Source organism: Balaenoptera borealis (assembly GCF_965194805.1).
Source record: "Balaenoptera borealis genome assembly, chromosome: 2".
NCBI lineage: Eukaryota > Metazoa > Chordata > Mammalia > Artiodactyla > Balaenopteridae > Balaenoptera > Balaenoptera borealis.
In genome coordinates this window covers 92,061,197-92,086,099 of record NC_138867.1, presented here as the reverse complement: position 1 = coordinate 92,086,099, position 24,903 = coordinate 92,061,197, and the positions used below count along the sequence as shown (strand labels likewise).

At 33.9% G+C, this 24,903-nt stretch overlaps 1 protein-coding gene across 1 annotated transcript in view; it reads left to right on the top strand.

Moving 5' to 3' along the window:
* The window catches only part of TMEM232 (transmembrane protein 232), a 245,062-nt gene that overhangs the window by 19,745 nt on the left and 200,414 nt on the right, over positions 1-24,903 (top strand). Inside the window, 6 exon segments of the mRNA XM_082377095.1 lie at positions 2,521-2,632; positions 7,277-7,382; positions 9,199-9,356; positions 14,457-14,556; positions 16,825-16,979; positions 23,915-24,069. Coding sequence (XP_082233221.1) covers positions 2,521-2,632; positions 7,277-7,382; positions 9,199-9,356; positions 14,457-14,556; positions 16,825-16,979; positions 23,915-24,069 — 786 coding nt within the window.

Below are 24,903 nucleotides of genomic sequence, written 5' to 3'. Positions count from 1 at the left end.
ATTTGAAGTTTTGCCTTTTAATTCTCTTAGGATGTCTTTATATAGATATATTTACAAGCAGAGGTGGTTATCAAAATATTTAACTATTGATATAGTGTGGAGATTGATAAATCAGAATAGTGTGCACCTACTAAATATCAGGCCTATGTACAAGGATTTTAAAAAATTACAGCATCAGTTAGCATGGCCAAAATTATACTGGAAGTGATGGGAAGTGTCAGTCAATAAAGACATTGTTGCGTTTGTTGGGTACATCCATACTACTGCATGTTAGGATCAGTTGAACTTTAATGTCTGATAAATTTAATGAAGAAAGCATGCTACGGTTTTGCATACATGGTTCTATTTACTAAAAACAGTACACAAAGGTTGGTTTATATTTGTGAGCATTGAGAAAGATATGACGGATACACACTGACCCATTAATCTTGGCTATTTTTAATGGGTAGAATTGGAGACGGTAGTGTTGGGACACATCCCTTAATGTTTGGTTTGTTATAAACAGCACTGTTATGTTAATACTTTTAAAGAATCTAATTTCTAATGAAAATCAGAAAAATTTAAATGGATAAAGGGGCTATCTTATTCCCATAATACTCTGTAAAAATGGGAAGATCGAAGCTATTTTGGACTCTTTGCGAAGAGTAGGTCCATGTCGATCAAAGATATGTCATCCCAGATGACTGTTGAGAAAGAGTTTTCAGCCAACCTTTACCATATACATCTAACTGCATATCTCCAAGAGCAAGATAACAGGTAGTCAAGAATGAAGTTATTCATTTCAAATGCCCAATTCTAGCAGACTTTGTGAGTTCTAACACCTCAACTTTTCTGCTATTTTACTATACGCTGCTTGAGGGCAAGGTTGTTTGTTGGTTTCACCGTTGTATCCCAGTTCCAAGGTCAGTAGCGCCTGATACATAGGGATAGTCAATAAATGCTTACTGATTGAATGACTAAATAAATGCCTACTTTAGGGTGGCAGTTAAAGAGCTGGTCATTTCATTAATTGTTCTTCACTGGGATATCTATTTGGCTCTAGTTTACAGAGCATCATGGTTTTATCTCTGCTTATCCTGTGATCGTGTGGCACTGTGATTACTTTTACATACATCTGTCTTCCCAATTGGACTATGAGTCACTCAGAGGCAAAATTTAATTTTTTTTTCATATTTTTTTCCTATATCCCACAGAGCAACTAATTCAGTAAATTATAAATACAGTAAGTTTTTGAAAGATGTTTTATTTTCTCAGATCACTCCTTTTAATCATATGACTCCAGCAATTATTTTATCACACAAACAACTCATTGACTCTACTACCCATTTTCTATTCCTCTGATATCACTTTTGATTCCATGCCATTTTAAACGCTGTGGTACATCATTATAATCACCTTACTCATTCTCTTGCATATAGCCTCAACTTTTCTCACTTCTCTTTGAAATACTTGTCTATCCTCTCTACACTTTGCCCATGGGATCCTTTCCATTCACAAGACTTTAAATGCCATATGTGTGCTGATGACTCAAAAATTGATATATTTAGCCTGAACCTTTCCCCCAAATTCAGACTCATATCTAAATGCTTACTCTGCGTCTCCATTTGGATGGCCATGGTCATCTCAAACATAAAATGTCCAATACTGAACTTATTCTCTACCCTCACCTCAAATCTGCTCCTCTAGTAACCTTTCCCATCTCGGTAAACAGCAGTTCTATCCTTTCCGTTACTCAGTTCAATCATGACTCCTTTTTTTTTTTTTCGTCTCATGCCTATTTCTAATTCATTGGGCAGTCTGGTTGGAGCTAATGTCAAAATATATCCATTATCCAAACTCTTCGCTTTAATTACTTTGCTGTAATTCTGATCCAAGCCAAATTACCTCTCAGCTAAGTTTATGTGTGATCTCTCCCTTGCTACCTCCCCACACTCCAGCTCTCAACACAGCATCGGAATGATCCTGTTAAAATATAAGTTGAATTATGCCACTCCTCTTATCAAAACCCTGCAGTAGCTTCCCATCTCATCCAAAGTTAGTATGGCTCCTTGTCACCTCTCTGACCTTACTACATACATCTTTTCTGTCCTGCCTACTATACTTCAGCCACAGTTCAACTGATTCCACTTGCACGGAGGGAATAATGTTTTAGCTTAAATTGAACCAACACTGAAATATGTGAGGAGATAAATCAGTCTTCAACGTAATGAAGCTAGGCTGGATTTTTTTCAAAGGCTACAAAGTTCTTCAATATGAGAATTATGTTTCTCAATCCAAGAGTATGATAAGATCAATATAGGAGACCTGTGTGTGTGTGTGTATATATGTATATATATATATATACACACATACATATATATATACGTAAATATTTTACTGATTTTTGTGTGTGTGAAACTTTCTCATTAAGGTAAAGTGCTTTTTCAGAAAATAGATACACTTAGCCACTGGGTGTTTGATTAATTAAAATTTGGAAGTGATAGCTATAATTATTGATTTTTTTTTTCTTTTTTGGTTTAGGCCACCATTTTCAATCACAAAAGAATTCATCTTGAGACTCAACCAAACAAAAAATCCAAAAGAGGAGGAAGAACTGTTGGACATAGCTAGAAAAAACCTTATCAAATGTAAGGTAATGGCACACTATTGATTACTTAGTATGTGAACTTTCTCTTCCAGTTGGTAGATGATTACATGTTCTAAAATATTGAAAGAAAAAGATACGAATACACCTTTCTTAATTATAAGTAGGCATAGTTAAAAATACTAATGCAAATTAAAGTTAAAACTTATGACCAAATTATTCAATGTCAAATGGCTTTTTGGATGAAGATTCTTCATAAATTATTGGAGAATATAGTTGTTTGCACTAATCCAAGAGCCCACAGCAAAATATCAATGGCTGGCAAATAAATTTTTGTTTATGAAAATTACACTTTTTACTAAAAAAATGTTAACTGATATATGATGTTTCCTAAAGAGGAAAGAAAGGTCTCCTAAACATTCACTATACATGCACAGAGTACTCTGTTCTTTCTCTGTAACAAACTATTCACCTAACTTGTAGAAAATACATTTTTTAAGAATATGTCATTAATTCACAAATTTTCAAACACATATAAAAACAGAACAGAAAGTAAAGTAAGTCCTTGTTTTACCTTTTCTTCATTAGATCCAGTTTAAGTTTTGGCAGAGAAATAATATACATATGATTTTGCTTTAATACTAGATAACTGGTGAAATAAAAGCTGCACAAAACTGAAGCATAAATTAAGCCAACTTTTTTTTGTGGCTGTTATTTCCCAGCATTTTGGCTCATGATTGACCATATATTTAAAATTTTTTTAAAAATCCATGAAAAAAGTTGATTAGAAAAAAGAATATACTTTATTAGCTTTGCATGCAGATAGTTGCCAGCAGGTACATTCATCAGTGAGTTTCTCTTCAGTTTGCCAATTGGGGCAGCCCCAGGAATGGTCACATTAAGATAAGGGGGGGCAATCTTCATATCTCTTTTATGTTCACTAACTTCAGTCCATCCACAGTGAAGTAGCTGGAGTTCTCCAGAAAATTGGCATCAAGCTATTTTTTTCAATATACTTACCCTTTTAAAATCAGAGATGCATTCTCTTGGTGAGGAAATGAGACAGAAGTAATCCCTAGAAAGAAAGAGTGAAAATTATTTTCAGCAGACAATGATATTATTCAGAATATTAACATTCTCTACATTTTAACACTAATACAGTTTATGTAAAATGTCAAAAAATAAATATAATAAAAGAAAAAATATACAGCTTTAAGAGCATCAGCCTCATAGAATGACTTTCAGAATAAAGGGATAATATAAATAAATAAGTGAATAAATAAAAATGAAAATAAATGATAAAATAGTAATAAATAAAATACACATAATAGAATTAATAATAAAATATAAATAATATATCAATCATATATATATATATATATAAATAAATATATAGATAGATCAATAAAACAAAGAGCTGGGCTTTTGAAAGGGTAAACAAAATCAACAAACCTTTAGCCAGACTCACCAAGAAGAAAAGAGAGAGGACCCAAATAAACAAATTGAGAAATGAAAGAGGAGAAATAACAACTGATACCACGGAAATACAAAAAATTCACAAGAAAATACTATGAACAGTTATATGCCAACAAAATGCACTACCTAGAAGAAATGGACAAGTTTCTAGACACATACAGCCTACCAAAACTGAGTCAAGAAGAAACATAATTTGAAGAGACTGATCACTACACCTGAAATAAAATATGTAATAAAAAACTCCCTGCAAACAAAAGTCCAGGACTGGAAGGCTTCACTGGGGAATTCTGCCAAACCTACAAAGAAGAACTTATACCTATCCTTCTCAAACTCTTCCAAAAAACTGAAGAGGAGGGAACATTCCCAAAGTCATTCTCTGAAGCCACCATCACCCTGATGCCAAAACCAGACAAAGACACTACCAAAAAAAAAAAAAAAAAAAAAAATCACAGGCCAATATCTTTGAATATAGATGCAAAAATCCTCAGCAAAATATTAGCAAACTGAATCCAACAACACATAAAAGGATTGTACACTATGATCAAGTTGGATTCATCCAATGGTCACAAGGATGGTTCAACATATGCAAATCAATCAATGTTTTAAACCACATCAACAAAAGAAAAGATAAAACAACAACATGATCATTGCAGAAAAGCATTTGATAAAATTCAACATCCATTCATGATAAAAACTCTCACCAAAGTGGGTATAGAGGGAGCATATCTCAACATAATAAAAAGCCACTTATGACAAACCCACAGTCAACATAATACTCTTTGGTGAAAAGCTGAAAGCCTTCTTGCTAAATTCTGGAACAAGACAAGGATGCCCACTCTTACCAATTCTATTTAACAGAGTGTTGGAAGTCCTAGGCACAGCAATCAGACAAGAAAAAAAGGTATCCAAATTGGAAAGAAAGAGATAAAATTGTCATTGTATGCAGATGATATGATACTCTATACAGAAAACCCTAAAGACTCCACACAAAAACTGTTAGAACTGATAAATGAATTCAGCAAGGTAGCAGGTTACAAATTAACATACAGAAATCTGTTCCTTTTCTTTACAGTAACAAGGAAATATCAGAAAGAGAAAGTAAAAAAAAAAAAATCCCATTTAACATCATGTCAAAAAAAATACCTAGGAATAAACCTGACCTAGGAGGTGAAAGACTTACATGCTGAGAACTATAAAACATTGATAAAGGAAATTGAAGATGATTCAAAGAAATGGAAAGATATCCAATACTTTGGATTGGAAGAATTAATATTGTTAAAATGGCCATACTGCCCAAAGCAATCTACAGAATTAATGCTATCCCTATCAAATTACCCATGAGATTTCTCACAGAGCTAGAACTAAGAATCCTGGAATTTATATGGAACCACAAAAGACCCAGAATTGCCAAAGCAATCCTGAGGAAAAAGAACAAAGCTGGAGGCGTAACCCTCCCAGACTTCAGATAACACTACAAATCTACAGTAATCAAAACAGTGTGGTATTGGCACAACAGACATATGGATCAGTGGAACAGAATAGAGAGCCCAGAAGTAAATCCACACACCTAGAATCAATTAATCTGCAATGAAGGAGGCAATAATATACAATGGGCAGTCTCTTCAACAAGTGGTAGTGGGAAAACTGTACAGCCACATGTAAATCAGTGAAGTTAGAACACACCCTCACACCATAGACAAATATAAACTCAAAATGACTTAAAGACTTAAATATAAGACATGACACCATAAAACTTCTAGGAGAGAACATTGGCAAAACATTCTCTGACATAAATTATACCAGTATTTTCTTAGGTTAGTCTCCCAAGGCAATAGAAATAAAAGCAAAAATAAACAAATGGGACCTAATCAAACTCATAAGCTTTTGCACAGCAAAGGAAACCATACACAAAATGAAAAGATAACTTGTGGACTGGGAGGAAGTATTTGCAAGTGATGCAACTGACAAGGGCTTAGTTTCCAAAATATGCAAAACAGCTCATACAGCTCAATATCAAAGAAACCCCAACAACCCAATCAAAAAATGGGCAAAAGACCTAACTAGATGTTTCTCCAAAGAAGACATACAGATGGCCAACAGGCACATGAAAAGATGCTCAACATCACTAATTGTTAGAGAAATGCAAATCCATACCATAATGAGGTATCACCTCACACTGATCAGAATGGCCATTATCAAAAAGTCTACAAATAACAAATGCTGGAGAGGGTATGGAGGAAAATGAACCCTACTATATTGTTGGTGGGAATGTAAATTGGTGCAGCCACTATGCAAAACAGTATGAAGGTTCCTTAAAAAACTTAAATAGAGTTACCATATGATCCAGCAATTCCACTCCTGGGCATATATCTAGAAAAGATGAAAAGTCTAATTCAAAAAGATACATGCACCCCAATGTTTGTAGCAGCACTATTTACAATAGCCAAAACATGGAAGCAACCTAAGTATCCATTGACAGGTGAATGGATAAAGAAGATGTGATATATATATATATGTATATATATGTATGTATATATATATGTATATATGTGTGTGTATATATATGTATATATATGTATGTATATATATGTATATATATATATATATATATATATATATAAAAGAATATTACTCAGCCATAAAAAGAATGAAGTATTGCCATTTGCAGCAATATGGATGGATCTGGAGATTATCATACTAGGTGAAGTAAGTCAGACAGAGAAAAACAAATATATGATATCACTTACATGTGGAATCTAAAAAAATAATACAAATTCACTTATTTACAAAACAGAATCAGACACACAGACATAGAAAACAAACTTATGATTACCAAAGGGAAAAGTGTCAGGGAGGGATAAATTAGGAGTATGGGATTAACAGATACACACTACTATATATAAAATAGATAAACAACAAGGACTTACTGCATAGCACAGGAAACTATATTCAATGTCGTGTTATAACCTGTAATGGAAAAGAATCTGAAAAAGAATATATATTTATTGATGTATATGTATAACTGAATCACTTTGCTGTACACCTGAAACTAAAACAATATTGTAAATCAACTATATTCAATAAAAACAAATAAAATATTAATAAATTATAAATAATAAAATAAATAATAGAATAAATATAGATAATAAAAATAAATATATATTAAATTTAAAAGCTGTACATTTTTGTTTGCCTCTTTTATCTTCCCCATAACAGAGGAAATTGGGTCTCAAAACCTTAGGTACTGGGAGGCATGTGCATCTTCCTACGACATGGACTGAAGTAGTATATCTGGCTCAGTGCAAAGGAGAAATCCAAGATGGTATGTCCTCTAACTAAGCTCTTCTTAGTTACCCTAAGTGTTTTCTAGATTAGCAGTGAAGGCATAATTTGAGAACTTTAATATTTAGAAATTGTGCAGGAGCCAAGGAAAATCTGCCTTTCTCTATTGAAATACCTGATAATGTTTCATTATGAAAGGTCCTTTTGTAATTTTGAATTTATGAATTTGGCTGCTCAACTTTTTAATTACGAAATTGTTTTAAAAACTTTTGCTCAGGAGAGTCTTTATTGCTTTTTTCTAAAATTAGTAACTAATTAAAAAGTAATATAAAATGTCATTTAGTGATTTTCAATAACACGACGCACTATACTTTAGAGAAATTCGTTTCTGCATTTTATAATTTTTACTCGTAAAATATTAACCAAATGGCCATTTGTTTTCCACTTGTTTTAAATAGCCATTTTACTCATTACCTTTTCATTTATCACTTATTTCTGTCTCCTTTTAAACCACCCTCCAACCAATCTAAAAAAGAAATTAAAAAACATTATTTTAAGGAAATAAAGTTTCATCTGTATTTTTAAAATTTTATGTGTATGCCTTTTAAAATGAGTTTTTGAATGTTAACCATATGAGGTCAGAGAGTATTTCCCCTTATAAATTGGGTTTTGTAGTGCTATCTGGGAGCTTTCAAGCAACAGGAAGAATAAGAATGATTTTTTATTTAACTTGCCTTTATGGCACTTCATCACAGTGCTATCCACAGCCTGACCCTATTAAATGTTTAAATGATATTGAAGTAAACAATCTTGGCTTACCAGCAACCAGCAGCCCCTTGCTCTTCTCTGTCAATTAAACCTCAGTTTTGTTCATGAAAGCGCCTCAAAATCTTTGTACAGGCACATTCTTGGAGATATTGTGAGTCTGGTTCCAGATCACCATAATAAAGCGAATATTGTAATAAAGCGAGTCACATTAATTTTTTTGTTTCACAGTGCATGTAAAAGTTATGCTTACACTATACTGTAGTCTATCAAATGTGCAATAGCATTATGTCTGAAATGTACATACCTTAATTAAAAAATAATGCTGTTGGAAAAGTGGCACTGATAGACTTGCTAGACGCAGGGTTGCCACAAACCCTCAATTTGTAAAAAATACAATATCTGCAAAGCATAATCAAAGTGAATAAGATGAGGTATGCCTGTAATGACGTGAGGTGCAATGTTCTGTAGGGCCTTAGCGCTATATTCTTCCTTGTTCAGCTCCACTGGGCCTTATTTCCTCTGCTTTGATTTTCTAGTCTTCTACTTTTCTCTTTTATAGCACTTATCTTGAGCACTGTCTTTTGTCATCCAGTTCTGTCCTATTTCCCCACCATTATATATGTGGCCTAGTGATCTATTTTGTGTCGGGTGGAAGAGCTGGAGCTCCTAGGGCATTTCTCTCTCTCCTTGCCTCTTCCCCCTCCCCGCCCTCCCCCACCTCTGTAGTCTCTCTGACTTAGTGACTTCTGAGTAGTTGAATGTCCTACATGGCAGCTTAGAATTCCAAAGGTAGTATCTTGACAAAGAGATAGAGGGGGCAACTGTATTGCCTTTTCTGATCTAGCCTTGGAAGTCATGCAGTGTCACTTCTGCCACATTCTATTAGTTGAAGCAGTCACAGGCCTGCTCAGGTTCAAGGGGAAGGGGGCATAGACGTCACCTCTTGATGGGAGGGATGTCAAAGACTTTGTGAATATTTTAAAACCACAATGTGGTCTTGGTGACTGAGCAAATAGTTAATTAGAAGACTTAATTGTAGTATGTAGAAAAGCAGCATAATTTATAAATTATACTTTTTAATATTTCAGAAGCTTTAAATATGCTTTATGCTTCCCTGGATCATGCTACCTTTGATTACGATCATCTGCCTGCCTTATTTTTTGTTGCGGAATCAGTTTTATATAGACTCTGTTGTGATGCATTCCTAAAGACATACTTATACTCAGTTGAAATAAAGCTGGCAAAGGTAAGTTTTAAAATAATTTTAATGTGTTTTAATTGCTACATGTACTACATCTAGCCACATGATATCTGTTTCAGGAGCTGAACAGGCCATTTGGTTTTATTACAGAATATTCTCGTTTGGTAGCTTATTTTAATCTCCTCTAAATGTGGACATTACATTATTGCTGGATATGCAAATGGAGATAGTTTGAGAAAATACAGTTTCACCAACTATGTAAGAAAATAACATTTAATTAAAAATCAAGTTTGTACTTATTTCTGAGTATATATAGCTTTTCTCCTCTCTTTTTTTTTTTAACATCGTTATTGGAGTATAATTGCTTTACAATGGTGTTTTAGTTTCTGCTTTATAACAAAGTGAACAGCTATACATATACATATATCCCCATATCTCCTCCCTTTTGCGTCTCACTCCCACCCTCCCTATCCCACCCCTCTAGGTGGTCACAGAGCACAGAGCTGATCTCCCTGTGCTATGTGGCTGCTTCCCACTAGCTAGCTATTTTACATTTGGCAGTGTATATAAGTCCATGCCACTCTCTCACTTCGTCCCAGCTTACCCTTCCCCCTCCCTGTGTCCTCAAGTCCATTCTCTACATCTGCGTCTTTATTCCTGTTCTGCCCCTAGGTTCTTCAGAACCATTTTTTTTTTTTTTTAGGTTCTATATATATGTGTTAGCATATGGTATTTGTTTTTCTCTTTCTGACTTACTTCACTCTGTATGACAGACTCTAGGTCCATCCATCTCACTACGAATAACTCAATTTCGTTTCTTTTTATGGCTGAGTAATATTCCATTGTATATATGTGCCACATCTTCTTTATCCATTCATCTGTCGATGGACACTTAGGTTGCTTCCATGTTCTGGCTATTGTAAATAGAGCTGCAATGAACATTGTGGTACATGACTCTTTTTGAATTATGGTTTTCTCAGGGTATATGCCCAGTAGTGGGATTGCTGGGTCGTATGGTAGTTGTGTTTTTAGTTTTTTTAAGGAACCTCCATACTGTTCTCCATAGTGGCTGTATCAATTTACATTCCCATCAACAGTGCAAGAGGGTTCCCTTTTCTCCACACCCTCTCCAGCATTTATTGTTTGTAGATTTTTTGATGATGGCCATTCTGACTGGTGTGAGGTGATACCTCATTGTGGTTTTGATTTGCATTTCTCTAATGATTAGTGATGTTGAGCATCCTTTCATGTGTTTGTTGGCAATTTGTATATCTTCTTTGGAGAAATGTTCTCCTCTCTATTTTAAGGATTGCTAAATGCCATTTTTCCATTTAAAAATGCTGACTGATAATTCTTAAATTGTTGCCGAATTTGAGAAGATGAGTTGTTCTCTTAGTATTCTATGTCATTTTAGAGCCATAAGATGGGAAACTGTGTTTATGTAGCTCATGTTTCATAAGGTCCTAGAAGACATATGGTTCTACTTCCTGTGATGATCAAGGCTGCCTGCTGCAAAATTTATTATTAGTCAAAGAAATTTAACTTAACTAATGATTTTATTGCAAAGAAAAGCAAGAAGAATAATTTTAAGAATAAAGAAATATATACATATGTATATATCTCAATTGACATATATGTGTATATATATCATTTGAAATTAAGTATGGTATTGTTTGCAAAAATATATTTTTTCCTTATTTAATTTTGATTATGAACTGTTAGAAAATGAGCGTGAAGATATTCATGAGTCAGCCAGGACATTTTTGGAAGATATGTGTTTCAGACCTTATAAATTAGGTCTAGATCTTCTCTGATATGTTTGGGGGTAAAAGACTTATGGACACCAGGCAGGATACAGAGAACACATAACAGAAATTGAACATGCAAAGAACTGATGCTTTTCTAGAAGAACAGGAGGCAAAGAGACAAGTAAAATTATAATGTCTTTTTCTTCTTTCCTCTTTATTTCCCAAACTGTTCATTATGGCGATATTTAAGAGCTTATATTTATATAATTATTTTGGGATTTCAAATTTATATATAATACAAAAAGATGGGTATATTAGTTTATGATGGAAAAAGAGTGGAGTGGAAAAACATAGAGAAAGTGTGGCTTTTCTTTCCTTTCCTTCTCATCTCCTTTACTGACCTTTTTCCATTTCTTGCCTTTTATATTTCTGCCAGCAATAAAAATGGCTATAAAATAAAGTTTTTGCCATTGCACATATTGCTTATAATTTACGTATACCATGGATTCATTGAATTTTAAAAAGATGCCTGTATCCTCTCATCTGGATGTTTAGACTATTTGCATTGCACAATGATCAGTGCTTTAGCTATATTAGACATAATAACTTATTTAATCTTTGCAAAAGTCCTAAAAGGTAGGTGCTATTATTATCCACCATTCCACAGATTAGGCATTGAGAGTCTAAGTGAATTACCCAAGATCCCAGCAGAGAAGATTTTGAAACCCACAGTCCAGTGGACTCTCAGCTATGATTCTACTCATTTACCTTGGCTCTCAGATTTACTAATTTTAGTGCTTACTTTTTATTGTTCTAGATAATATAAATTAGCTAGTAGAAATCAGCATGCTTTATAAGTGCCTTTGATTTCAGGCAAGAAGCCATGTCAATTATCCTCCTTGTCTTTGTAGGAATTTCATTATATATCTAACAGTCAGTTGGAAAATTCTCTTTTGATCTTTTTGTGTTGACAGAATGGTATATTTAATGGTATTGCCATAAAGGCATTATTCACCTTAATATGCACCATTTTGTTTCTCTTTTCACAAAGAAGTATGTAGCTCAGGGTTGGGAAGAGCCAGAAATACCTGATTCCCTAATATTACTTACTTTCCAATTTTGTGTGCATTCTTTCCTCATTGTTTTCCTCTGAGTGTAGAATCTTAACTAATGATGTCTACTTATTAAAGTATAGGAATAACATATAAGCAACAGTAGGTTTAATATATTTTATTTTATTTTTATTTATTTTTAATTATTTATTATTTATTTTTGGCTGCGTTGGGTCTTCGTTGCTGTACGCGGGCTTTCTCTAGTTGTGGCGAGTGGGGCTACTCTTCATTGCGGCGTGTGGGCTTCTCATTGCAGTGGCTTCTCTTGTTCCGGAGCACGGGCTGTAGGCATGTGGGCTTCGGTAATTGTGGGACGCATCCTCTAGAGCGCAGGCTCAGTTGTTGTGGCGCACGGGCTTAGTTGCTCCACAGCATGTGGGATTCTCCCGGACCAGTGCTCGAACCCACGTCCCCTGCATTGGCAGGTGAACTCCTAACCACTGCACCACCAAGGAAGCCCGGTTTAATATATTTTAGATAGGAATATAAACAGTGTTCTTCAAGCTTCTATAAAGAACATAAAACACATCACCAACTATTACAATGTAATACATAATGAATATTATTCAGCATTTCTATTTCATGGTTAGATAACAGAGAAATGAAGATAAGAAAAGATGAAAAGAGAAGGAAAGAAGGGGGTGAAAGAATAAAGGAAGAAAAGACAGGTGAGCAGGGAAAGAAACTGACAAGCAGAAATTTACTCTAGGAGGCAAACCTACAGAGAGAGTATGTACACAAATGAAACATGAGGACAGATGAATAGAAAGTTCCAGAATTCCTTAGAGATAAAGACTGGCAGATTTTTCAACAAAAATCTGGCTTTTCAGAATATTACAGATGAAAGCTTTTAAAACCATTTTTCCAAGCATGGTTGTATAGAGTTTCACTTCATTGGTGTATAATACAGCAGTTATGCAAACTGATATGTTGACTATGTATTTTTCTCTTCAGACCCACGTTAAAATGTTAAAGTATTGCTTTCAATATCCTTCTGTGATCCCTTGCAAAATCTTAAATTATTCTTCTTCTGATGAATTTATTATTTCCAACTTTAATATGCTCACTTAGAGTATTGCAATATTCTTTTAAATGATCTGTTGATCTCCACTTCTCATCTAACTTCAGTCTCTTGGAGAAGCATAGTACTATATCAAAGTGCTTTATGTGAAGAGATCCCTTGGCATGACATAAACATTTTATTTTTATTTATTTTTAAAAGTCGATAAATGGTGCATGTTTATAATTTATGGATGTATTTACAAATATTCATGGTGCATTCTTAGAATTTATTTTAATGATAGAAGTTTTTGGTAAAAATATTTGGAAATCACTACTGTAATAGAAAATTCATGTCTTTTGATGCAGAACACACAGTCCTGGGTTTGAATTCCAGTAATGCTACTTATTTGCTTAATAGTCTTGGGTGAAGCACTGAGACTTGGTAGAATCATCTTTTGAATTTAATTTTATTTTTTTACCTGTAGATCTAATAATACCCTGCACCATTGTTGAGATGTTAAGAGGATTTGCATATATGTATATCTTGATAGTGATTTAATGGTAGTTATTATTATTATTTTGTCCTTTTCCGTAATCTTATGATTTAGCAATTTAGGCATTTACATTCCATTTATTTCTATAGTGTGTGTTGTTTTTTCTCATTTTCTGTGAAATCTTACATATATTTGCAGATATTTAATTTTCTGTTGTCTATGTAAAACAGTTTTAACTATACACGTATTTTAAACTTCACAGAAGTAAGATATGAAAGTGTGTATGCAGTAATGACGTGTGTGTGTGTGTGTGTGTTTTCATGAGGGAATGGGGACTTCAGTACAACATACTATGCACAGGCAGAATATTTCTCAAAACTATTGCAATCCACATTCGTCTATATACTGAGACAAGGCACTGTGCAATGTAGTATGATATTTTCTCTTTTATTTTACTTAAAAATCCCCTTTCTATTGATTTCATGATTCACTTAAGGGGCATGATTTGCAATTTGAAAAATACTGTTCTAAAGGACATAGAACAAAATAGTATTCATTATTGGTCATTATATGTAATGGAGAGATGATTTATGAATTTTTTTTTTGCTGAACCAGTATTTTAACCTTGATACAAATGTTTTAAAGTTATTTCAAAAGCATACAATCTCAAATGAATTTGAAATTGTTTCATCAAAAGCAAATGTAATAATAAAATGGTTTATTTTCCTTATGGTTTTTAAACATTTATTGATGCAACACAAAAATGCTTTTTTCTTTCTTTTTTGACAGATTGGCTATTTGGTCTTCTTACGACTTTTTATATATTTCCTTCATGGTCACCTGGAAAGTTTTAAACAACATTTACTTAGGCTTCAACCATATTTATACGGTAGACTGTCTTTTATTTTCTACATTTATAAATGTTTTATGTTATTTTGAGAAGCTCAGACTATCACTATAAAGAGTATAGGCTGTATTTTATTTTTTGTGAAAGATAATAGGTGCAGTACTGAAGAGCACAGCTTCTGGGTGAGACTGCTTGGGTTTTACTTTTAAATTTCCTACTTAGCTAAGCATATGAACTTGTCCGTGGCTCAGTTTTCTTATCTGTAATATCTAACTCACTGGGTTTCAAGAAAGTTAAATTCGTATTTTAGTAAGGTAACCCTAGTGGTGATATAGTTGCTGAACTGGAGTAAGGAGAGAGTAGACGCAGGGGGTCCATTAGCTATGACGTTTGTACAGGCAAGAAATGTTAAAGGTATGAACTTCTAGAATGGGGATGGATAGAGTAAAATAGTTTTGAAAAGTGTTTAGGAGATAGAAAACACTGAACTTGGTGATCCCTTGGATCTAAGCTATATATAAGGGAAAGTGACAAATTCAGGATGAATCTTAAATTTTACATATTGACTAATAAGGTCAAGATAATGGTGCTCTAAACTGAGAAAATTTTGGAGAAACATTTGGACATACTGAATTTGAAGGTCACTCAGGTGTGTATACCCAGTTGGAAACATAGGTTTGGAACTAGGGAAATAAGTGAAGCCTGGGAATCACTTATTTCATGGGTGTCAACATGGATCATTTGACAGTCATCACTGTTAACGTGGATGAGATAACCTGGGAATGGGAGGTGGTGGTGGGGAGAAATTTATTCTAGTAGTAGAGTCTTGGGGAACATAAACATTTAATAGATTATTGGAGTAACAGACAACAACCAGTAGAGAAGAATTAGTAGAAAAAGGAGGGAGTGATTATATAGAAAGCCAAAGAGGGGAGAGTCAAGAAGATCAACATTATCAAGAGCTGTAAAATCATTAAACAATAGGAGGTCTGAGACGGGTGATGGGTTTCTGAAGTCAGAAAGTCATTGTTCTTGGGAGCATTACCGAGTGGAAGCAAAGTTCAGATTGGAGGTAAAGGGTGAAGGGAAAGCTTAAGCATAAGACAAAGGTGGTGAACTGTTTTAAAAAGCTTAGCTATGAAAGGAAGGAGACATATGTCAATAGTTTGGATGAAAAAACAAGGTCAAAAGAGGAGAAGATTATATGTTGTAGGATAAGAAATCAAGAGACTCAAGAAGCAAGAAAGGGAGTAATATTTGATGGGAAAAGCCATAGAGGAGGGGAGTAGAAGGTAATAGTGCAAATGTTTTGGATACAAGTTTTGATAGGGTCTGAAACCAAGGCACGGCTGTAGATTGACAGTATAGGAATTTGTGTCTACCTTATCACTTGTTTTGCTTTCTTCATTACGTTATAAATCTCTTTTAACTCCTCACAGTGTTCAGCATAGCGATTCATCAAATATTCAGGTAGTGGTGACAAATACATTTTGAAAAATTATTTGTATAAAACCTCAAGTTCTTACACTGGCTTGTTATTGTTGATATATCGCAAGAACACCAACATTTTGTTTCATATAAGGATAAAATCCTAGATATTGCCCTCTTATCACATACTGTTAAGTGGAGCCCTACTGAGGCTACATGTTCATCTTCAGCAACAGGTGGATTCCTACCTGAGGCTATTAGTTACTGCTACTACCTACCCGTACAACCATCCAATAGAAGAGTGGTTATTACTAATTTTTCCACTGTGTCGATGGACTGAAACTCAAAGGTTGTTTAAAAGTTTGTAAAAAGAACAGCACAGAGATGGTTCTGTTAAATACCACATAGTCTTATGTTAAATGACATAATTGTTGCTGTTGTTAAACTATGTATTTTTAAAAATCAACAACAATGACATCTTGAAAAGAATTAAACTGGAGAATGTTGGTTTAAAAGCAATGACATTGATTACAATATCAGAGTATCCATTATGAATAATATCTATTCTGACTTGATTTATTTTCAGCTGGAAGTTTCCAGGGATTGTTGTGTAGTAACTATACTTAATTGGTCATTCAACCATTATGTAATTGCTGTTCTGAATTATATAAACTCTTATATATGAATTATTTACCTTGTAGTTTTCTATTATACCACTAGGGGTCATACATAACATTATTAATCTTCAATAGATGGGGAAATACACAGCAGTTTCAGCCTCTAAGTACTGAATTTAATTATATTTTAATAACTAAAAGACAAATGAAATGCAGTGCAAGATGTTAATGAAATATTTCTCACAAATTATTTTTCTTACAATAGCACTTTCTTTCTCTGGAGAATTATATTGCAAGTATCCAAACATCTTTTCAAATGTGCAGTGTATTCTGAAAATCATGGAAATTGTATGTAAAAGAGAACTCCCTTCTCAATCAATTTTTAGCCCTGTGGAAGACAAGAATGTAGATTCTGAGATGGTGAGTATATCCTAGCGCATGATGAATCAGATCAGATTACTATGCTTAAAGAATCATGCTTGCTAATTCGGTAACATGGCTGAAGATGAATTTAGCTGCAGGGGAGGAGTGAACAGCACAGACATTAAAGTCATGTGCACATTTTCCTGGGTAGTAGTTAGTAGGATCAGTAGTGGGGCATCAGAATCCACCGCTACTACTTTAAATGGAGTAATGCCATAATACCTTCTTCCTTATAGATTCCATCTCAGCTGATTAATTAAAAATTACCCCATAATTTAGAATGACTTCTAAATGAACATTTTAAGATATTACATTTTTATTAAAGGGGGAGTGTGTAAAGTACAGGCTGTTAATGAGAGCAAGTGTAATATTTTTATGCTTCCATGATTCATATGTAATAACATTTAATATGCTATTAAAATCAACTGAAATTTTTTTAATGGTTCAAAATTGAGAAAGTAATACCTGGTATATGACAAATCTCCTTTTAATTTCTAACTTAGATATTAATGATCAACATTAGAGAAAACTATCTGTCCCAATTATATATAATTCCTTGGTATGTAATAAGCTATGATTATACAAACAGAACTCCGGTGTTCATATACCTTATAGGCTGATGTACTTCAAAAGTCAAACTTCAATCTTTGGGGCTTGTAATGCCTTTATTTCCTTTTCTCACATATATTTCAAAAGAAAGCAGTGAACACTTCAAAACCTTGATTCTTTTATTATTTTACTTTTTGTTATATATACTTATTATTTTGTAATTTATAAATAGAAATTTTGTTTTTCTAATAATTTCTTAAAAAGGAGAAAAATGCATTTAATATGATGCTAGTTGGAACAACTAAGGAAATTTAAGGAAAATTCTTTTTTAAAATCATTTTGCCTGTGAGCTGCCTCACAGTTTCCCTGTGCTTCCCTTGGGCCCTTTCCACAGCTATCTAAAATTTAAGCCTATAAGGAGGAACATTTAACCACATCTATTTGTGTTCTTTCTAGGAGTTAGTGTTTTCTTTTTGGCTCATAACTTGGTAAACCATTTATATAAAGAGTGACGTATACTAAGCCATTTGAACTATTTGGTTATGCTTACTAATGAACACACATTGCTTCATGCATAAAAAGGATCTTGTTTTAAAGTTTCAAAAATGTTTTAACAATAAATATATAACCTAAGATACTGAGCAACAGAAAAAGCACTGACTCTCAAGAGGAAGGGCCTGTTCACCAATTGACTATGTGATCCAGAGTAGGTCCATTAAGCTCTCCAAATCCCCATTTGCTTATCTTTAAAAAGACACCACCAGGTACTTCCCTGGCGGTCCAGTGGTTAAGAATCCACGCTTCCACTGCAGAGGGCATGGGTTTGATCCCTGGTTGGGGAACTAAGATTCTGCATGCTGCGTGGTGCAGCCAAAAAAAAAAAAAAAAAAAAAAAAAAAAAAAATATATATATATATATATATATATATATATATACATATTTGAAGTGAAGGAATAACTTAAAAAAAAAAAAAGACACCACCACGACCATAATCATTATCATCATCATCGTCATATTTGCCCAAACTAATCTACAGAGTTGTTGTGAAGATTGCAAAAAAGCGTGTGCCTTATAAATTATTAAGAACCATGCAAACATAAATAATAATTATTGAAAAATATACTTAGGAACTCACTTTAACTTAGGCAGTTAAATGTAATAATTTTTATCTAAGGACATGCTTATGCTGACTAAATAATTGTGCTTAACTGTGTAGTTAATTGTGCTTAACTTAATATAGTGATGATTTGAGTGTTTTTCCTTTAAACAAATAAGATCCTGTGAAATCTTGACAACATGAGTGTTCCACTTGTGAGGCCGGCAACTTTCAGTGTTGATTCTGCTTCTCCTTGAATCAATCTGTTTTTGTCACTCTTGGTGCACATACACAGCAAGGAAATGGAAGTTCACTGCTTCTATACAGTTAAGATCTACCTTGGTCTGAAGTGAAAGAGGCAAGAATGTCAACACATGAAAAGAATATATCTGCTTATAATGGGACAAGTCACTAAGTCTCTGTGCTTTTTTCCACTTTTTAGAACAAAGGGGCATAGTTTCAGTCTTTTTAAGTTCTATTTCACCTCCATACGTGAGATTCTATGAAGGGATTATAACAGAATTTAGCCTATCAGACTTATTGCCCTCCTTTGTCTACTCCCATTACCTCATAATATAAAGAATATAAAAGGTAGTGTAGCTACAGTGCTGCTGAAAATTGCTGATTCAGTGCTGGATGGCATATTTTAATGTTGTTCTCCAGTTTCAGCCCAATTTCTCCAGTACAGTTTAATCTAAGCCAGGCTCCCTAGTTCAGTTGAGTATTTACCCATTCAGTACCCATGCGTCTCAAATTCTGGGAGAAGTAAGGGTGAAGAAGAGAGAAAACTGGGACTGTAAAAGATGTATCTGTATTCATCCTCTCTCCCTTTATTATTCATATGCTACAGTAGAGGATTTGTGGGTTTATTCCTATAGCTCGTATCCTTCAGTAATGCTAAAGGGTCCATGACAGCATATTTTGGCCACTGTAAAATACTTTATTTTTAATATATTATAAGCATTGAAGTAGAAACATAATTTGTTTTCAAAGTGCTATTATAAAATTGCTTTAAAAAAAGGAATTCTGTTAGGATTTAGGCATTAGGATACACACAATATGGGTGTTGGTTCTGTATAAGAATAGGAAATCTCCTTTCCCTGCTGCTGGGACCCATTTCTCCTTTTAATGTTCTTTCCAGCTGATCCAGACACAGGGTTTCCATTGACTTTGACAAATGGTACACTTTAACTGGCTCTGTGAATTGCAGAGCCTGAACACTGGATTGGGTTTTCCACTCTGTCCTTTCTTTGCTCACTAGCAAAGCTGAATTTGTTAAGCACGCTTGTCACATTATAATAACATGGTTCTTTGGAGTAGGTAGATTCAAATTCAACTAAAATGCAGTAGACCATTTACTAAATAGTTGCATCCATCCTAAAGTATTGTACAAATAGTTTTCTGAAAACTAGGAAACATACAGGATTTACATTCAAATGTATTATCAGTCTCATCCTTTAGTGCTTTAAGTACAGTACTCAGTAAGCTAAAGGCACTATCTAAATTTGGGACATTTTATGCTGTACTGTAATTATAAATGGTTACTAGGAATGGGGTTAGACTGAGACACAGGTTCTTTAAAATTAGGAGCATTATCCTATGATTCATGCCCTGTTATTCAGGTAATGCATTTGTATTGAGGGGTCCTATCATGGCAATGTCAGCTATCCCCCAAATAACTGAAAACAAGGATGAAACTCAAAAAACTGTCTTCGAGCAGCCACAATAGAGCCCATGCTTCAGAGTTCATTTTTGTTATCAAAGAGAGCCTGGTCAGACACTCAGAGCTTCTCAAATTTGCACAGAATTCAAGCTGATAGGGTTATCTGAGTTCTCAGCCAACAGCAGATTGGCGACACTCTGGTAGGTGGGCTTTCTGTCTTTAGAATGTACTCTCTGCCCACCGTTTCCACAGTGGGAGCTGTTTCCAAGGATGCAGCCTGGAGACCGTAATGTGTTGTTGAGACCATTTGGATGGTATAGGTGATTGAACCTAGTTAAAGTATCTACATAAACCTTAAGATTCTGGAGGGCAGGTGTGGAGATCTACTCTCTTGCAGCTGCCCAAGACAAGCCTCCTGTGTAAGTTTCCTTGCTTGTTGAACCTGCCACCTGCCAATCTGGAGTGCCCTGCCTCTTTCTCAGGTCTCCCCCAACCTTGTTCTCCATGTATGGGGGCCAGTTTGCAAACCAGCATAGCCCAAAGCTGGGCAGCAAGTGGGGGAGATGAAAGAACTGTAGGAAGTGGTCATAAAGCACCCCACACACCAAAAAGATGGAAGGGGAAAAATAAGTTCTAGTTCTCTGGGAGTCATTTAATGCAGTGCTCAGTGCTTTTCAAACTATCTGTGTAGAGGGTAAAAATCCCTCTACAATTTTTTAAAGAATTTTCCAGACCATCACAGACTGATACTTTTAAAACTACAATAATAGTAAATTACTAAAAATAAAAAGAAACAAATATATAGGCATTAATTTTTTTACTAGACTGAAAAGAAAATTAACTGTCAAATTTTATAAAAGTTTCTAAATCTGTATTCTTTTATTTCTGTACTCTAGTTAACAGTTTGCAGAGGGGATTTATCTGCCAACCACACCTTGGGTGGGACTGATTTTGTGTAAAGGCAAAGAACTCTACACCACCTAATATCTCTCAGAGCATTGCTTCCTCTTGGTCTGCTACATTGATGATGTACATGATGATTGTATTAAATCATATCATCATCATTATTATATTAATTCATTCCAGTTTGGCAAATACATTTCTTCTTTTGCAAAAAGTAAAAAGCAGGGAAGAAACTTTAGCAGAATATCCATGCAAATGCTTGAAATATATAAGGATATCATTCTTAAGGATAAGAGATAATCCTCACTTATTTGGAAAATTCCCAGGTGTGGCGGGTTCAAGGACCCTTCAGGAGCACACGTGCTGTTGGGAAAACTGGTTTTATTATTTGTTGCAGAGAGAGAACACACACCCAAAGGACTATGTGATGTCTCAGTTAGAGGGTGCTAGCATAAATCTATTATAGGATTTGGACTTTGGTTGGGTGATTTGGGGGAGGCTCTAAAGAAGCAGGGATTCTCTTTAGATTTGATGCTGCCAGAAAGTAGGGGCAATTCTGATTAGGTGTTTTGTGGGTGGCACAGTGACTTTTTGTCTGTGCTTAGAAACAAAAATATCCAGTGGCTTTGTGTATTTATCAGAGCAATATTGTCTGAGGTTGATATTCTGTGAGTTTATATCCAGCAGGAGAACAAAATGACCTGGCTGTGAGCGCCAGACCAGCTTGTAGTAATATTGATGTCAGATCAGTTCCGGAAGTCAGAGGCTTCTTTTTCCTTTTTCAGTGATAAGTAGAAATGGTATCATATAAAATTAAAAATCAAACTTAAATATTCTTCATTATCTAAATCCTGATCATTTCTTTACCAAAGGCTTTTGGGAATTTTCTCTGGTGATGGTGTATAAGTTTGTTAACAAGAATTTTTGACCTAACTGAATAGTCTCTAGCCATGCAATGCACAACACATGATTTAAAAAAAACCAAAGTATTGATTGTTTTAATTTAATTAGTCAAGCCATCCACAAGTTTCCAAACCTATCTACCTACATATGTATTCAGAATATTTGCAACATGAGGAATGTCAGGCATCCAGCCTCAGACTGCTAGAGCAATTTGAGAAAAGAATTTCATTTATAGGGATTCCACTTTTGGGGGAGACTCTACCACAAAGCAGAAAATTGAGTTATTTAGATGAAATATGTACATTTACTGAAGTCTGCACGTCTCAGTCTGCTGTCTTACATTATTTTAGAATAAAGCTTTTTTGGGGATACTCTAACATTCTAAACACCGACTGGTTTCCATTTGCTTTTGTGGATGATTTTTCCCCTGAGTCGGTAGCCTTGTGCAGAGACTTTATCTTACTCCTGCCTTTATTGCCAGCGTCTGTGTTCCTGACATAATGTAAATCAATACACATCTGTGAGACTGAAATAAGCAGTTGACTAGAAACTTAAAACTAAGTTTAAAATTTTAAGCTTAGTTTAAAATTTATGTATGAACTTCTGGCTTTCTCTCTTAAGAGTACTCAACGTGAAAACTTTCTTTAAGTATAGTCTTGATGTTATTTTGTATAGTAAATGAGAATTGTAAAATCCTTTGGAATCTCTTTAAGTGTTTCTTTTGAGCATAAAAGAATAAAATATCAGCTAAATTAGTAATTTGAGTACATATCGCAGGATGTGTATTTGAATCTTTACTGTTGACAAAAATTCAATGGGAGTGCTGTGTCTAAAAATAAAATCAAGTTTCTTTGTACCAGTTACTTTAGCAGATCAGTTAAGTCTATGAAACTTAAGAAAGCACTCTAAGGAAAAAACAAATAGCCCATTTGTTTTCTGATTTTGTAGCCTTTTAAAATAGTTACTTTGCAGACATTGACCACATCCAGCTAGGCAATATTTTGATCCTTAAAGTGAAAATCCACATTTTAAAACCCAATTTGCTGTTTGATCATTGTTCAGACTTTTCCCCTCTTCCCTCCCCCAGGTGTCAGGGAGAACTAAGTCATATAGGTTTTAAGAAGCACAATTGTGTCTAATAGTTGTCCCTTAGCAGATACAGGATTTTTGTCACATTTGGAACTGATGTCATTGAACACAAGGGATCCATGTGAGAATATATTAAGAATTAAGTTCAGATTAACAATATATACTTACAAAAATGTATTAAAGTAAATTTAAGTAAATGTATTTAAGTAATGTATTAAGAACTAAGTTCAGATTAACTATATATACTTACAAAAATGTATTTAAGTAAATATACTTACAAAAATGTGTTTAAGTAAATGTATTTAAGTAAATATATACTTACAAAAACGTATTTAAGTATATTAACAATATATACTTACAAAAATGTATTTAAGTAAATATACTTACAAAAATGTGTTTAAGTAAATGTATTTAAGTAAATATATACTTACAAAAACGTATTTAAGTATATTAACTATATATACTTACAAAAATGTATGTAAGTAATGCATTTTGTAAGTAATACTTACAAAAATGTATTTAAGTAAAATGTCATTGAACACAAGGGATCCATGTGAGAATATATTAAGAATTAAGTTCACATTAACTATATCTACTTACAAAAATGTATTTAAATTGCTCCACTTGGTGTAACATGGCGTAGAAAAAATATGCATTTAAAATTTATTTTCATGTTTATTCAATTCAAAGAACTCTTTCTCAGATATATTTTAATATTTTATTTACAGGAACATTTGCAACTTACTCAGGAAGGATATGAAGTTAACCACCTGCTCTGGCACTGTGTTGCTGCCTGGACTTGTGTTCAGAAGAATAGTCCCCAGTTGAATAAGGTGCTTGAACATCTCATCTTTCATAAAACACAGCTTCAAGAGAAACGCTGGTAAGAGGGATCCTATAAATCCAAAGTAACTCATGGAGAAACCTTTGTGTTTAAATGTTAAATAACCTTTGTACTTAAATGTTAATCACACCTTAGTTGACTATGAAAAAAATTTATAATCTCAGTTCCAAAGGCAAGGGCAATTTATATATTTTGTATTAGTTCATGTCATCAATAAATTGTTCTTATCTTTTTTTTTTTTTTTTTGGCTAGATGAGCATGCTTGTATTGCGTTGTTTGTCTTTATTAAAGGAAACTTGCTATTGATAACTTCATTCCCACATTTAAAACATCTTTTATTTTCCAAGTTGTTAAACAACAATGAAGTACAGCTTATTATCCTTGGAGGAAATATACTAAGATTATGTTTCTTTATGCCTTATTTGTAAAGTAGAAGAGAAATGACTGATAAGTGTTAGTTTCCTCCTATACATATGTTAATTTGAAAAGGGAAAAAGAAGTCTTAAATTACTACAAAAGAGGGCATGGGTTAATGGACGAAAGAAGAATTTTAAAGGAGTTATTTCTGAGGAAATGGATCAGAGGATATCCCTTTGCAATATTTGAGGATGATCAGAGATTTGAATTCCTTTTCCACTACTAACAATAACAATAATATGTTGTGCCATAGCAAGTTACAAATTCACATGTTTTTCTTAAAATTAGTTCCAGTTTTTAAGCCTCTGGCAAGCCCACTCTGCACAACCAATTTATATATGTAAATTCTAAGAATCTGGTATATTTCTTCTGGACAAAAGTTGTTTTCCAGTTTCCTTTGGATGTTTTGGGGATTCTAGATCAAGTAAAGATTTCTGGAGAATGGCCTAGAGCATG